This window comes from Corvus moneduloides, chromosome 2 (assembly GCF_009650955.1).
Source record: "Corvus moneduloides isolate bCorMon1 chromosome 2, bCorMon1.pri, whole genome shotgun sequence".
NCBI classification, from domain to species: domain Eukaryota; kingdom Metazoa; phylum Chordata; class Aves; order Passeriformes; family Corvidae; genus Corvus; species Corvus moneduloides.
Window position 1 is genome coordinate 89,287,729 of NC_045477.1, and position 13,119 is coordinate 89,300,847.

Below are 13,119 nucleotides of genomic sequence, written 5' to 3' on the forward strand. Positions count from 1 at the left end.
ACTTATGTAATTAGTTTAAAAAACACCAAATTATGTTAAGCATAACAAATGCTTGTCAGCAGCTGAGCTTCAATATCAGAAAAGTATCAAATTATAACAAATAAGGGCATGCTCAGATAGGTTTATTTAATCAGGTTCTCAGTTTAAATTGTGATCATTCATTCATTGTACCGTACTATTTAATTGTTACAGCTCTTTCTCAGCTAAGTATATTTTTTCTTCACCTTTTTTTTCCATTATTGGATGTTCATGTCCACTGTTAACCTGTGCCAAGGTTTAAGACACTTCTTACAGGGCATATAACAAATTGGGCAGATTTGTAACTACTCTATAAATATATATTAATATGGTATTTTGCTTTGATTACTGTGGTGTTTCCTGTGAAATTATATTGATTTAACCACAACAGACTTCAAACAATAGGCGTGAAAGGAAAGATTGGTTTGGGATGATTCACCTCCCAGCAAATGCTTGAGGTCTATTAAGCAATAATGCAGAAATCTTTACTTAGAAGATTTTTGCCTCATATCCAGCTAGTCTATAAAAATTGGCTTGGAGCAATACCAAACAACACCTACCTGCGTAACAACCAAAGGAGTATGTTTTGGGAAAAGGGACTGAAATACAAGAATTCTTTTGGATGCCTGAATACCATTTCTTTTGTATCTTTGCAGGTGGCAAATACAGATGGACAGGGAGGGATCCTTGTCAACATTTTAAGCTATTTCAAATTTGTATTTTTCTCGTTCTGGAGCGAACCTGAGAGACTGCTATAATTTTTTCATTTTTTTTATTAGGCAGAGAGAAGAGACAGGAAGAAAAATGCAGGCATATTCTCACCTATGTAAAAGCAGTCATTAGCTGAGGTGTTAAGACATTAATGTGCTATTTGGCAAACTAAAGTTGAGATTCATCTAGTTCAGTGAATAAACTTGCACTTTAGTCTTTGTCATTCTGCATTAGAAAGTCCTTACAGAATGTTCCTAAGTGACTAAGTCCCAAGATCTTTAAATTTCCATTTAATATTCTTTTTCTTTCTTTGGTACTTTGTTCCTACTGTTAAAACAAGAAGTATTTAGTTTTGGAAGGCTATTTTTCAGTATATGTGCCAAAGTTATGAACTTCTGATGAGGAGTATTAAATATATTGAATCCAAATCTTTTGTAGAATGACTTTTCACTAATCAGGGACTTCTATATATGAGTTTGGTTTGACATTCCCTAGTGATATAGGAATATGGGGCACCTGCTATGAGGTACCCATGAATGATCCTGTCCTTTCCTAGGAAAAAGTTCCAGCTTCGCAAATGAGCCTGCACTCATAATAATGGAAGACAGATGTACTGAATCCCTCCAGGTCTCCTTAAGTCTCCTTCAGTGGTGAACCAGTGTCATGACAATGGATCAATCTCTCTTGCGCTTTTCATTAGTCATAGCTTTGATGGACCAGGTACTGGGTAGGGATGTGGAATCCATGAAGTTCCTTCAATTTTTTGAACCCAGAGATACAAAAATCTGGGCACTTTCATAGCTAACAGCCGTGTTCTCTGACTGAGGGAAGAGTGTTTGGAGGATGACATCACAGACCTCTGCCTATAGAGACTTTGCCACTGACTGATAGGAGTTAAAAGAAACCAGTCTCATGGGGTAATGGCTTGTTTGACTTGTACATGAATTCGTTAAATATTATGCAGAGATAATGAAAGGTCTGGTGGCAGTTCAGAGTCAAGGATGCTAATGGTGCCTTTTCTGCATTAGAAAGCCATGATTTTTGTCCCATATTCCAGGGATGTGGCAGTCTTGCCAGTCCCAGTTTTTCTGGTTGTGAGCCCCCAGCTGACTGTGGAAAAAGCTACTGCAATTGCAAAGGTGTCTGGAAAGTTACACTGTTTTGTTCCTTCACGGGTGGGAAGCTTCAAGAAGACAGGCATCAGTTCATTTATGAGATGTCCCCAACACTGCCTCTGTGCTGCTGGATAAGGTCCTCCACTCATCCCCTAAAACAATATGCAGTGCATGTCATCCAGACTTGGAACAGGGAGAGGGGATGGGCTGCACAATCAGCATAGTAACTCAGAACTGGAGTGAGAGAGGACAGTCTTCTGTGCGAGGTGACTGCACCCTTGGGCTGAAGGCACTGTAGATGTGAAGCTCCAACTCTTTCAGTTTTCTGTTATGTGTAGTGTTTTGACCCAGGAACTACTTAAGAGATGGAAGAAATACAAAATTCCATTAGAGCCTGAGTTTTGACTTAGGTGCATAGCTGAAGGGACTCAAACCAGAAAAACCTGCAGACAGCTCTGTAACTGTGATGTTGTGTTTCCTTTAAAAAAATCTAGGTGATGTATTGTTGTCCAAAACTTCCTTTCAGTTTCTGTGTTTGTACTAGTGAGATAATCAGATTCATAATGACTTGCTTCGTGTATAGAAAAAAAAAAAGAAAAAAATATTAATGCCTAATTAATGGATCTTGAGACAAAAAGTTTCATTTCATCTGTGTTTGGATAAATTTGACTGCTTCATGTAAAGTTTCATATTTGACAGCATTAAAATTTATGGATGACTTAACAGTCAGTAAACTTTGAGAGGATGTGAAAAGTGGAAAGTGAAGATTGATATTTTAGAAAGGGGAATAGAATATCAGTGTATCTGAACCAGCACTACACAGAATTCTAGGAAATAAACTATTTTATGAATTGAAGTAATGAAAACCAATAAGGAAAATGGTTTCCTAGAAAAAATTCTAGGCATTTTCAAGAGATTCTATGTATCCATGTAGGTAAATTAGGATTCTTCCTTACTCTAAAACACAACACATTATCTGCAGTCTGAAAAACAAAACATAAATATTTTCAGTTATTTTAAGATGGGCATATTTTAAAGTGCAAAATATTCATGTCTTTAAACAGAGTGAACATATCGATGATTTTCAGCAGCCTTCAGCAACATGGAGAAGACTTCTCTCTTACTAAAAAATTCTGAAACTACAAAAATCAGATCAGTGTTTTATTTGAAGTGCCTTCCCTGAAAATACCTTTTCAGTGCAGCACTGTTGTTGGTCAAATTCTTCTCTGCTCTAGACAAGGGTAAAATCTGGTGTAACCCACAATCAAAAATGTCAGTACCATACGGAATTCATGTACTGAAGTTGCTAAACTGAAAACTCCGTGAAGAGGGCAGAACACAGCATGTATGTTTTGCTACAGAGGATGCTGTACAAAGAGAATTCCCTACAAGAAACAGTGCAATGGGTTTCTGCATGCACTTAGCTCATCACAGGTTGAGTACTTTTATTGTTTCTGTCTTGCCAAAATTCTGTTTTTGTTACATTAAAATAGAGCATTGGAAATGCATGAAGACAAAACAGTTTTCAAAATATCTTCTAATTGCTTATTTCAAATAATTTGTCCTGTATGCAAAGAAAATGAACTGCCCCAAAACGAGATGAGGGGGTTGAAAATTGCCCAATGAACTGTAATCCCAGGACTTTTCCCTTCCCTTTAAATTCAAAAGTGAAGATCCAGCTCCCTAATTAAATAGATGTCTGCATGAGTGAGTGTTTACTGCATTTCTTTGCATAAACATGCCTGGAAACTGTGATAGCTATCTGCATGTGACAGGAAAATAAATAATTTCTTGTCACCGAGTAAAGAATGTACTGTAAAAAAGTATTGTAGAATTATAGCATGACTATTTCACTTGGAAGAGACCTACAAATATCATCCAATACAACTGCCTGAGCAAATCAGGACTGACCAAAAATTAAAGCCTGTTATTAAGGGCTTTGTCCAAAGGACTCTTAAACCCCGGCACGGACCACCTCTCTAGGAACGTTTTTGACCACCCTCTCAGTAAAGAAATGCTTCCTAATGTCCAGTCTGAATGTGCTATGATACAGCTCTGAGCCATTGCCCTGTATTCTGTCACTGGATCTCAGAAGAAGAGCTCAGCACATCCATTTCTAATTCCCCTCCTCAGAAAGCTGTAAATGAAATCACCCCCTCAGCCTTCTCCAAACTGGACCAGCTCGAAGTCCTCAGCTGCTCCTCATAGGACATGCCTTCCAGCCCTGTCACCAGCTTTGTTGCCCTCCTCTGGACATGCTCAAGGACTTTCATATAGTTCCTCAAGAGAGTCAACAGCACCTCCCAGTTTAGTATCACCAGAAAACTTGCTAATGGTGCATTCAACTCCTGTTTTGAGATTGTTGATAAATACTTTGAACAGACCTGGCCCTAGAACCCTGAAGAACATTACTGGTGCCTGGTCACCAGTCACCTGTGACCCCATTCACTGCAACACTTTAGGCTCTGCCCTTCAGCCAGTTTTTTACCCAGTGCACTGTGAACCTGCTCATCCCACAGATGGACAGCTTGTCCGTGCTGTGAGCAACAGTATCAAAATCCTTACTAGAATCCAGAAAAACTACATTCACTACCTTGTCTTCATCCACGAGGAGGGTGACTTTATTATAGAAGGAAATCAAATTGGTTAAACAGGACTTTCCCACTGTGAACACCTGTTGGCTGTGCCTGATGATTATATTGCTCTTTAAATGCCTTTCAATAGTACCCAGTATGATTTTTCCTATGTTTTTTCCAGGATCTGAGGTTACGCTAACAGGTCTGTGATTCTCTGGGTCGTTCTTCATGCTCTTTCTGGAATAACATTGACAAGCTGCCAGCCAGCAAGGACCTTCCCAGGTCCCCAAGACCCTTTGTAGATGATTGAGAAGGGTTCTGCCATAACATAAGGTTTCTTCAGTACTCTGGGATGAATCCCATCATGTTCCCTGCACTTGTGAACATTCAGCTGATACAGCTGGTCCTTTTACAGTTTCAGTGTCCCGAATTTTGAGTTTGAAAAATACTTTGTGGGAAACTCTGTGAACTTGGACTGTATGTAAAATGCTGTGTTGCCAGCGGCAAATCTAATCTGTGTTGCCAGCTGCAAATCTAATATATACAGATACACCTGGGAGTTGCTTAAAAAACACCCAGATAATGTTCTATCATGAAAATTTCATAAACCAGAAGCTTGGCTCTTATATTTCTCACATTTTAGTTTTTGGATGGCAAGGGATTTTTCATGTTGCATATCCAGCTTTCTTTGCCTGCAGAATAAATGTATTGATGCTCTACTGATGCTCTATGTATCACTCTATTAAACCTCTGATATTTCTCTTCCTTTTTCAACAGCTGAACTCTCAATGACATCCTTTGACAGGTAGACACTAATTTTTAAGGCCTGGACTTTCCTAATATTGTCATTTAAATAGTCATGAATTTCACCTTAGAATTTTAGGTCACATGATGTTATTACCAGTATGCTCTTTAGTTTAATTGACATGTTTTATCAGCTATACATGCTGAATCCATCTGTTTATATTTTTCTTTTATTACCAGAAGTAAAATGACAGCCAGAGTAAATCCCTCTTTTACCTGAGTTTAAATACTATTTCCTCAATATAGAGCAACAAACAATTTCTGTGAACCATTTGGCTGACAAAATGACTTAGTCTCTGACAGGTCTTAGTTAGAAAGTAAATAATTTTTGGCCCACTGTTTATTGCCTCTAAAACTATCAGACACTTTTCTCTTGCAGTGCTGAATGTTTCATATGTATCTCATGTTCTTGATGCCAGCTTTATTTTTGAATTTTCCTTGCCTTCTGCCCTTCCAGAGTTTTCTGTGATGTCCTGAATTTCACTGCTTGATAAAAATGTAAGACTAGGCTGTAGCTATCTGCAGAGACAGAGCAATCATCAACAGTTTTGGAAGCGACAAATAGTTTGTTTTCTATTAATGCATATTTTCTGCAGTTTTCACAGAAGATATCTTTGCCACAGGCAGTTCTTAGCACAGTGTGTGTTGTGAAGTAGAGCAGCAATGAATCCCTAAAATAACAGTGTGAATTGATGTTTCATTGACATTTTGCACAAATAGACAAACCGGACAATATCATAGGAGCGTGGAATGCTTTAGGTTGGAAGACCTTAAAGATCATCCAGTTCCAACCCTCCTGCCATGGGAAGGGACACCTTCCACTAGACCAAGTTTTTCAAAGCCCTATCTAACCTGGTCTTGAACACTTTGTCCATGTTGATGACAAAAGTGTTAAATGGCACCAGTCCCAATATCAATCCCTGAGGAATGACACTTGTCAATGGGCTCCACTTGGACATTGAGCCATTGACCACAACTCTTTAAGTATGACCATCCAGTCAATTCCTTATCCACCAAGTGGTCTATCCATCAGATCCATGCCTCTCTGACTTGGGAGAAAGCCATCAAATTTGCCAGGTATCATTTGTACTTAGTGAAGCCATGTTGGATGTCATCAGTCACTTCCTTCTTTTCCATTTGCCTTAGCATACTTTCCAGGAAGATCTGCTCTATGACCTTGCCAGGTACTGAGATGAGACCGGTTGACCTGTAGTTTTCCAGGTCTTTCTTTTTCCCTTCTTAAAAATGAGGGTTATGTTTTCCCTTTTCCGGTCACTGGGAACTTCACTACACTGCCATGACTTCTCAAATATGATGCATTGTGGCTTAGTCACTTCCTCAGCCGGTTCCCTCAGGACCTGCAGATATACCTCATGAGGCCCCATGGACGTGGGCACCTTCTCTTTCCTTAAATGGTCTCAAACCTAATCTTTTCCTACAGCAGGTGATTCTTCATTCCCTCAGTCCCTACCTTTGCCTTCTGTGACTTGAGCAGTGTGGCTGGAATGCTTGCTGGTGAAGACTGAGACAGAAAAGTTATTGAGTACCTCAGCCATTTCCACATATCCTGGATAACCAGGTCTCCTATCTCCTTCTGGAAAGGACCCACATTTTCCCTAGTCTTCCTTTTATCACTAAGACACCTACAGCAGCTTTTCTTGTTGCTCTTGATGTCCCTGGCCAGACTTAATTCTGTCACGGCTTTGTCTTTCCTAACCTGATCGCTGGGTGCTTGTACAATCCCTCTGTATTACTCCCAGGACACCTGTCCTTGTAAGCTTCTTTTTTCTGTGTTTGAGTTTCTCCAGGAGATCCTTTTTCATCCATGTAAGGCTCCTGGCATTTTTGCATGATTTCTTCTTTGTCAGGATGTGCTTCTGAGCTTGGAGGAGGTGATCCTTGAATATTAACCAGCATTTTTGGGCCGCTCTTTACCTGCTGAATTCTATTGCACTGCACAGCTATAGGACCTGGTAACTTGCTTAAGCTACTCTGGCACAATGAGGGTGTGTGTGATTACTTGTACAAGTGTTATCTTTGGAAAGCAGAAATAGCTGAGAGGGTTTCACTCTCTGTGTGTCTGCTGCCATCCCAGGAGGAGACGCTCGCTGATAAAGCAGTACCAGTGCCCCTCCTCTGGTCTCCTCTCTGTGTATCTAGTGCACTGGTGGGGTGTGGGGCATTGTTTGCTCTGCACTCAGAGCTTTCTGGCAACAGCGTTAGGACTGACCTCAACAACAAGACACTAAATTGTTTGTAAATAAATATAACTTAATTTTGGATTGCATACCATGTTCTAGCTGTGACAGTTTGAGAGAAATAAAGTTTGTGATGAGAAATGGAATCTTTCTTTACTATTTCATGCAAAACCAGACAAGATGTTGGGCATGCTGAGCCTTCTTTAGGCCTTAAAATAGAAAAAGACATCTTCAGGCAATGTAAAATTCAAGAATAATTGTTTAGAAATTAGCTCATCTAGGCTAATCAATAAGAGGATTTAAGAGGGATGAGTAGCACCACTGGTGGGAGGAATGAGGAGAGTTGTAGTTCTTCATAAAGCCTATATATTGCTCCATACCAAAAGAACACACGCAGTCAATAAAGGTGAGCATCACTCAGCCATCAAAGTTAAAGAATTTTTCAGGAAGCAGAAGAGATCATACCCCGTGAGGGTGAACTGTGAAATACATTAAAATGACAAATTGGAGAATTAAATATCATAACTATTCACTACTGAAACTCCTAGACGCTGAGAAAGCACTAATTTTCAGACATATCACAGTTATTTTCTTAAAGCTCTTCCTGCTTCGTGTCTTACTGTTCCACATTTGCTTATTCTTTCTCTTTCCCTTTCGGTCCCATAAACGTCTGTACACATTGAACACAGGATAATACTGTTGTCACCTCTCCCCTTCCCAATAACTTTCTCTCTACAGGTACCGATTACACCATTCTTTCAAACCAAGTGGTTACAATATTATGTTGATCTCAAACCATTTTTGTGAACTAAGGTGAAGTTGTTTATCTTTGAAGAATGTTACTGGCTGAGAACTGGTGCTAGATCTGGCTAGAAGGCCTGCCTGCTGTATTTTTGGGCTCTATACCAATTGTCTAATGAAGTCTATTATGCCTTTCTCTCTTCTTCAACCACAGATTCCTGTGCTTCTCAATCTGAGTAAAGATCCAGATGTTAACTTGCCTATGAAACCATTAATATTCTCATTGGCCATGGGTGCATGCCTTGGAGGTAAGAGTTTATGTGAGAAAGCTGACATAAGGTAACAGCTATGCAATTATGGGATGTATAAACTGGCACAATAGGTTCAATCTTTTTACTATGCAAGGCATGTGGAGGGCCTGATTCAGCTCCTTTAACTTCAAAGCACTCCTGGATGAGGATCCCAGTCAGTTGCTGCTGCTACAATAGGATTTTTGCAGTCTGTGTTTGAAGTCTGTATCTGCATAATCTACAGACATACAAAGAAACAGTCCAGATGGTGCTTATAGGGTTCTGATCTTTTGTGAGGGAAAAGACAAAGATACATTTGGCTTTCAGAACAGAAAGCCATCATTGCTCATTGAAAAGATGCAGAAAATGTATAATAGCTGAGATCTGAATGCTTGATTCAAAATCTGCTGAAGTCACTGGAAAGTTTTCTGGCTGATTTACAGAAATAATTTGAGTATCCATTTGCTGACCTATTTATCACTCCTTATTGTAAGGAAACTACTTTTGAAGTCCTTGGGAAATGTACTTTTAATAATGAAGCTAACAGGCATTCTTCTAGTGCCCATCTTGATATTAACTGGGATTTTGTGTATTGTCAGTACATCACCACAAAACAAGGAGATGTTTTCATGACTGTTTTTATTTTTTTTTTTTAACTGAAAAGATAGCATATATGTACTGTAGGCCCTGGATTTTCTCTCTATTTGTTATAAAAATAAGAGAGAATAACAGTCCAGTAGTTTTCAAATTAATACTTAAAAGGATTTTTTTACATTTTGGAAATGGCTTGTGAAGATTTTACAGTATGATGTTTCCAAATAGCAAGTCCACTAAGTGCCATTAAAATGTGTAAGTTTTCAATGAGAAGTGAAGTTAGTACTATCTTTTTACTAAGAATTTTCATGCTAATTACGTTGTATTGGCTGTGTTTTGATCCCTAAATATTTAGGTAGTTAAGTTATATAAAGTTAAAATTAATAACATGATGTTCCACCATAGATCCACCCCTTCTTCCCCTCCATGCCCCTCCAAACAGTTCGTGTGATTCCACAGGGATAACTAAAACCAGTTTTGTGTGCAATACAAGTTTGGGTTTGTCTATTCAGCTAAGTGATTGCTAGTACAAGTGACCTTAATACCTAACAATGATTATAGTGATGTAATTTACAGATTGAATTTTAAGAGCATGTTGCAAAGGCAGGACAATTTGTATCAGACACCAGTTATTCATTTGAGAAATATCTCTTTGTGCTCATCATTATTCATCATTATATTGTGACTTGAATCTGTTCCTCTTTAAAACCAGTGATTGGAATAATCACCATATCTTTATATGGATGTTTGCCATAAAAATATTGTCTTCTTCACATTTTGATAGGACTCAGAGTTCTTAGAGGTCTTTTTCAACTTAAATGACACTATGATTCTGTGAATTTGTTGATCACTGAACATACTCTCATTTCATTAAATTTTCAGATTAAAAAAAAAGCATAAGGAATATAAAATTAGTGAGATTATGCTGATGTATTCTAAGTGGGAGGGGCTTTACCAGCCTTGGAACCTTTACCAGTCTCAGCTGATTTTCCTAAACTATCAGTTATCATCTTAACCCAAATTCCTTTAATTTGATTTGTTGAAGGGCTGCCTGGATTTCGAGAGACTTCTGTGTGTATGCAGTATGAGACAAAAGTAAAAATGTAAGCAGTAACATGAGAATGATTTTAATTAAAGAGATTAGAGATCCACAGGAGGTGCCGAGGTGTTCAGATATGCTCCATACAAATATTTGGATAAAAGGTTAGATCATTATTAGCAAAAGCTTAAATTCTCCCCACTGTTCTCTACTAGGATAAAGCTGAGCATATGCTGAGTTATACTGGCAAATGTGTTCTAAGGAGTGTTAGCCTGAAATTTAATATGCTTCTGATCTTTCATTGTCCAAAAGCTAATGGACAGGAGCTTATTGTTGTAGAATGAGTGTGTAAAAGCTTTAGCTTTAAAAGATGCAGCCTTGAAAATTGGGGCAAAAGGGGCTTTTCTTTCTTAAAAAAGGAAGTGTTGATGTTCCTTAAACATTATTTCCAAAAGAGAATTGTCATCATCTCTGAAGTGTGTGAAGGAATCCTCAAGGTAGGCTAACGCAATTGTGGAAGGAGTAGATGACAATGATACCATTACTGCCTGGTGCTTAGGGCAAAAGATTGGATCTTATCACTGCTTTTGCAGCCAAGGGAACTTGGCAAACAAGACATTTTGAAGAAGAGTCTTATGAAATAATATATTACAACTACATATTTTGGGGTTAGCTGTTTACTACAGAAGCTTCATTTCAGGTAATTTAATAACATTTCTGGAGTTCAGGGTAAACACTGGTAATGTGTCTGTAAAGGGAGCGCCACTTTTGTACCTGTCTTGGAAAATACCATTCATTTTCTCCTAAACAATTTCCAGTGGTTGCAGTTACTTTTTTTTCTATTGCCACAAAGTGCACAGGCAGCTAGTTTGGAAGAATGATAGGATGAGAAAAGGCAGTAATTTTCCTTCATTGCTTTAGCTGTTGTCCTGGAAATGAAAGAAGGATGGAGTCAGTCTCAAATAAGATGAAAAGTCCTTTGACAGTATAACTGCCACATTGTTGTCACTGTCTCCCAAAAGAGAGCTGCTGCTGCTAAATTTCTGTCTTTCATGGCCTTGTGCTCAGACAAAAGGAATACAGAAATACTGCACAGATGCTCCTTGTTCTGTGAAATGTGTCTCTGAAGGTGAGAAGGGATGAAAAACCCTGTCTCTTAACCAAGAAACCCAAGGACAATAATGACCATGACCAGTTCCTGGTGAAAGTGTCACAATTTTGAAGTCTTTGGATATTCCTCAGAGTTGGCCTGTTCTTTTTGGCAGAAATTTTCTTGTTCAGGACAGGTCAATCTACACAGTTAAGAAATAAACATGATAATTTTCCAGGGGATCTGGTTCTGGAAATTTAGATCTACATTTTTCCCAGCTATCTTTAAGAACTTAAGTTGTAAGTTAGGAGTCTGGCTGCCCCAGCCTCCATGTTTGGTGATGGAGATACTGGAATGTCCAAAGTGTTTATTCATCCACTGACATTGCCAGATGATCTCTGCAGAGCCCCTCATGTGACTGAGAGGGGTTCCCAAAGACAGGTCATATGAATTCAGGCTTTTGGGACTTTTGAGTAGTCAAAGCTTCTGGATGCTGAACCACCCTATTAATTCACATCTGTCTGGGCATTAGTGGTCAGGCTGACTAAGTATCTGGAAAAATTGTGTTGCTCATGGAGTTTTTTTTATGTGATCTGCCAGTATTTCAATTACATGTTAACAATGAACATGTAACAATTAACATGAAGGCAAAGAAAACAGGAAATACAAAAGGTACTAAAGGAAGTAAAGAAAGAGGAAACTTCTGAGGCATTCTGATGAATCTGTATCTGTATTATTTTTGCATGAGAGGGCACTGACTAAAGCTTCATTCATTAATGTTTTGTATTCTAGTACTTGATGGAATTATAACACTTTGGAGACTGAGTTTTATGTAGACCTTCCGATAGTGTCTGGGGAATGCTGCCCTGAAATTCTGGAGAACAAATGAAGGTTGCTAGCTACAGCCATTTCAGAACAAGAGGAACTTTAATTGCACTTTTTATATTGTCTCATGACTTTTAAAAGGGCATAAAATAAGGATTCAACTTAAATTGAGTAAGCGTACAGTCAGAAATTCACCTATTAAGATTGTTCAATTGTGTAGAACTGGGCTATTTACTAAGCTGAAGATGTTATAGATAAGATATTATTTGAAGGGTTTTTCCACATTTGACATTTAAAGAACTGGCATTTATTTGCAATTTTATCTCTCTCTTTTTTTTTTTTTCATGATTTATAAACAGTATGCTTTTGAAAAAAGAAAGAAAAATATCAAAATAATTTTTGAAAGTTCCTACCTTCTGAGATCTCAGTTGCTAACATAGCAAAGTGCAAAACCTCTGCTGCAGTGACTTTTAATATGGTCCAGAGGGGATATTTTTTACAATGTATAGTTTTGCACTATTTTTCCTCTCTGTATGTTTTCCTGAAGGACAACACCTGAAAGTCATTGCTGTTACAATTCTGCAGAAATAGGCAGATTCTAGGATGCATTCAGTTGTGCTATTCTGGCCACACAACTCAGTTGTAGGCTCTACGTCAAGACAGGAGGTAGGAAGAGAAGATTGCTGGCACTTTTCTTCTAACCTTACAGGGTCAAAACCCAGGTGTGAATATAATTCATTATCCACTGGACATTGTGCTAATTACTGCTATTACAGCTATCCCACAGCATAGCTAAACAGTGGGATTTCTCTCAATAGTCCAGTACTGTAGCTATTCTGCCTCTCAGCAGCCCTCCTTAGGTCTCTGGTGAAGATGGGGCCTTGCACAGTGGAGTAGCACTGATTTATTATTCCTGTTGATTCTGCTGAATAAAATCCTATACTAGTTTTAAAGCTTCAGACACACTGAAGGTATAAAGCTAAAAATACTGTTTATATTCATAAAGAAACCCTCCTTCTCTGCAATATGAAGAAAAGTATATCCTTCAGAAAGCATAAATCATATTAAATATATGATAGTTAACATTACGAAAAACTCTAGATACTTTATGGTTCTTT

The 13,119-nt window shown here is 38.3% G+C and overlaps 1 protein-coding gene across 10 annotated transcripts in view; it reads left to right on the forward strand.

Annotated features, from left to right (window-relative positions):
• Nucleotides 1-13,119, forward strand: part of OCA2 (OCA2 melanosomal transmembrane protein) — a 192,121-nt gene that overhangs the window by 130,820 nt on the left and 48,182 nt on the right. For all 10 annotated transcript variants that reach the window (XM_032100281.1, XM_032100285.1, XM_032100282.1 and 7 more), the window contains one exon: nt 8,378-8,471. In XM_032100281.1, coding sequence (XP_031956172.1) covers nt 8,378-8,471 — 94 coding nt within the window. The remainder of the gene's footprint in view (nt 1-8,377; nt 8,472-13,119) is intronic.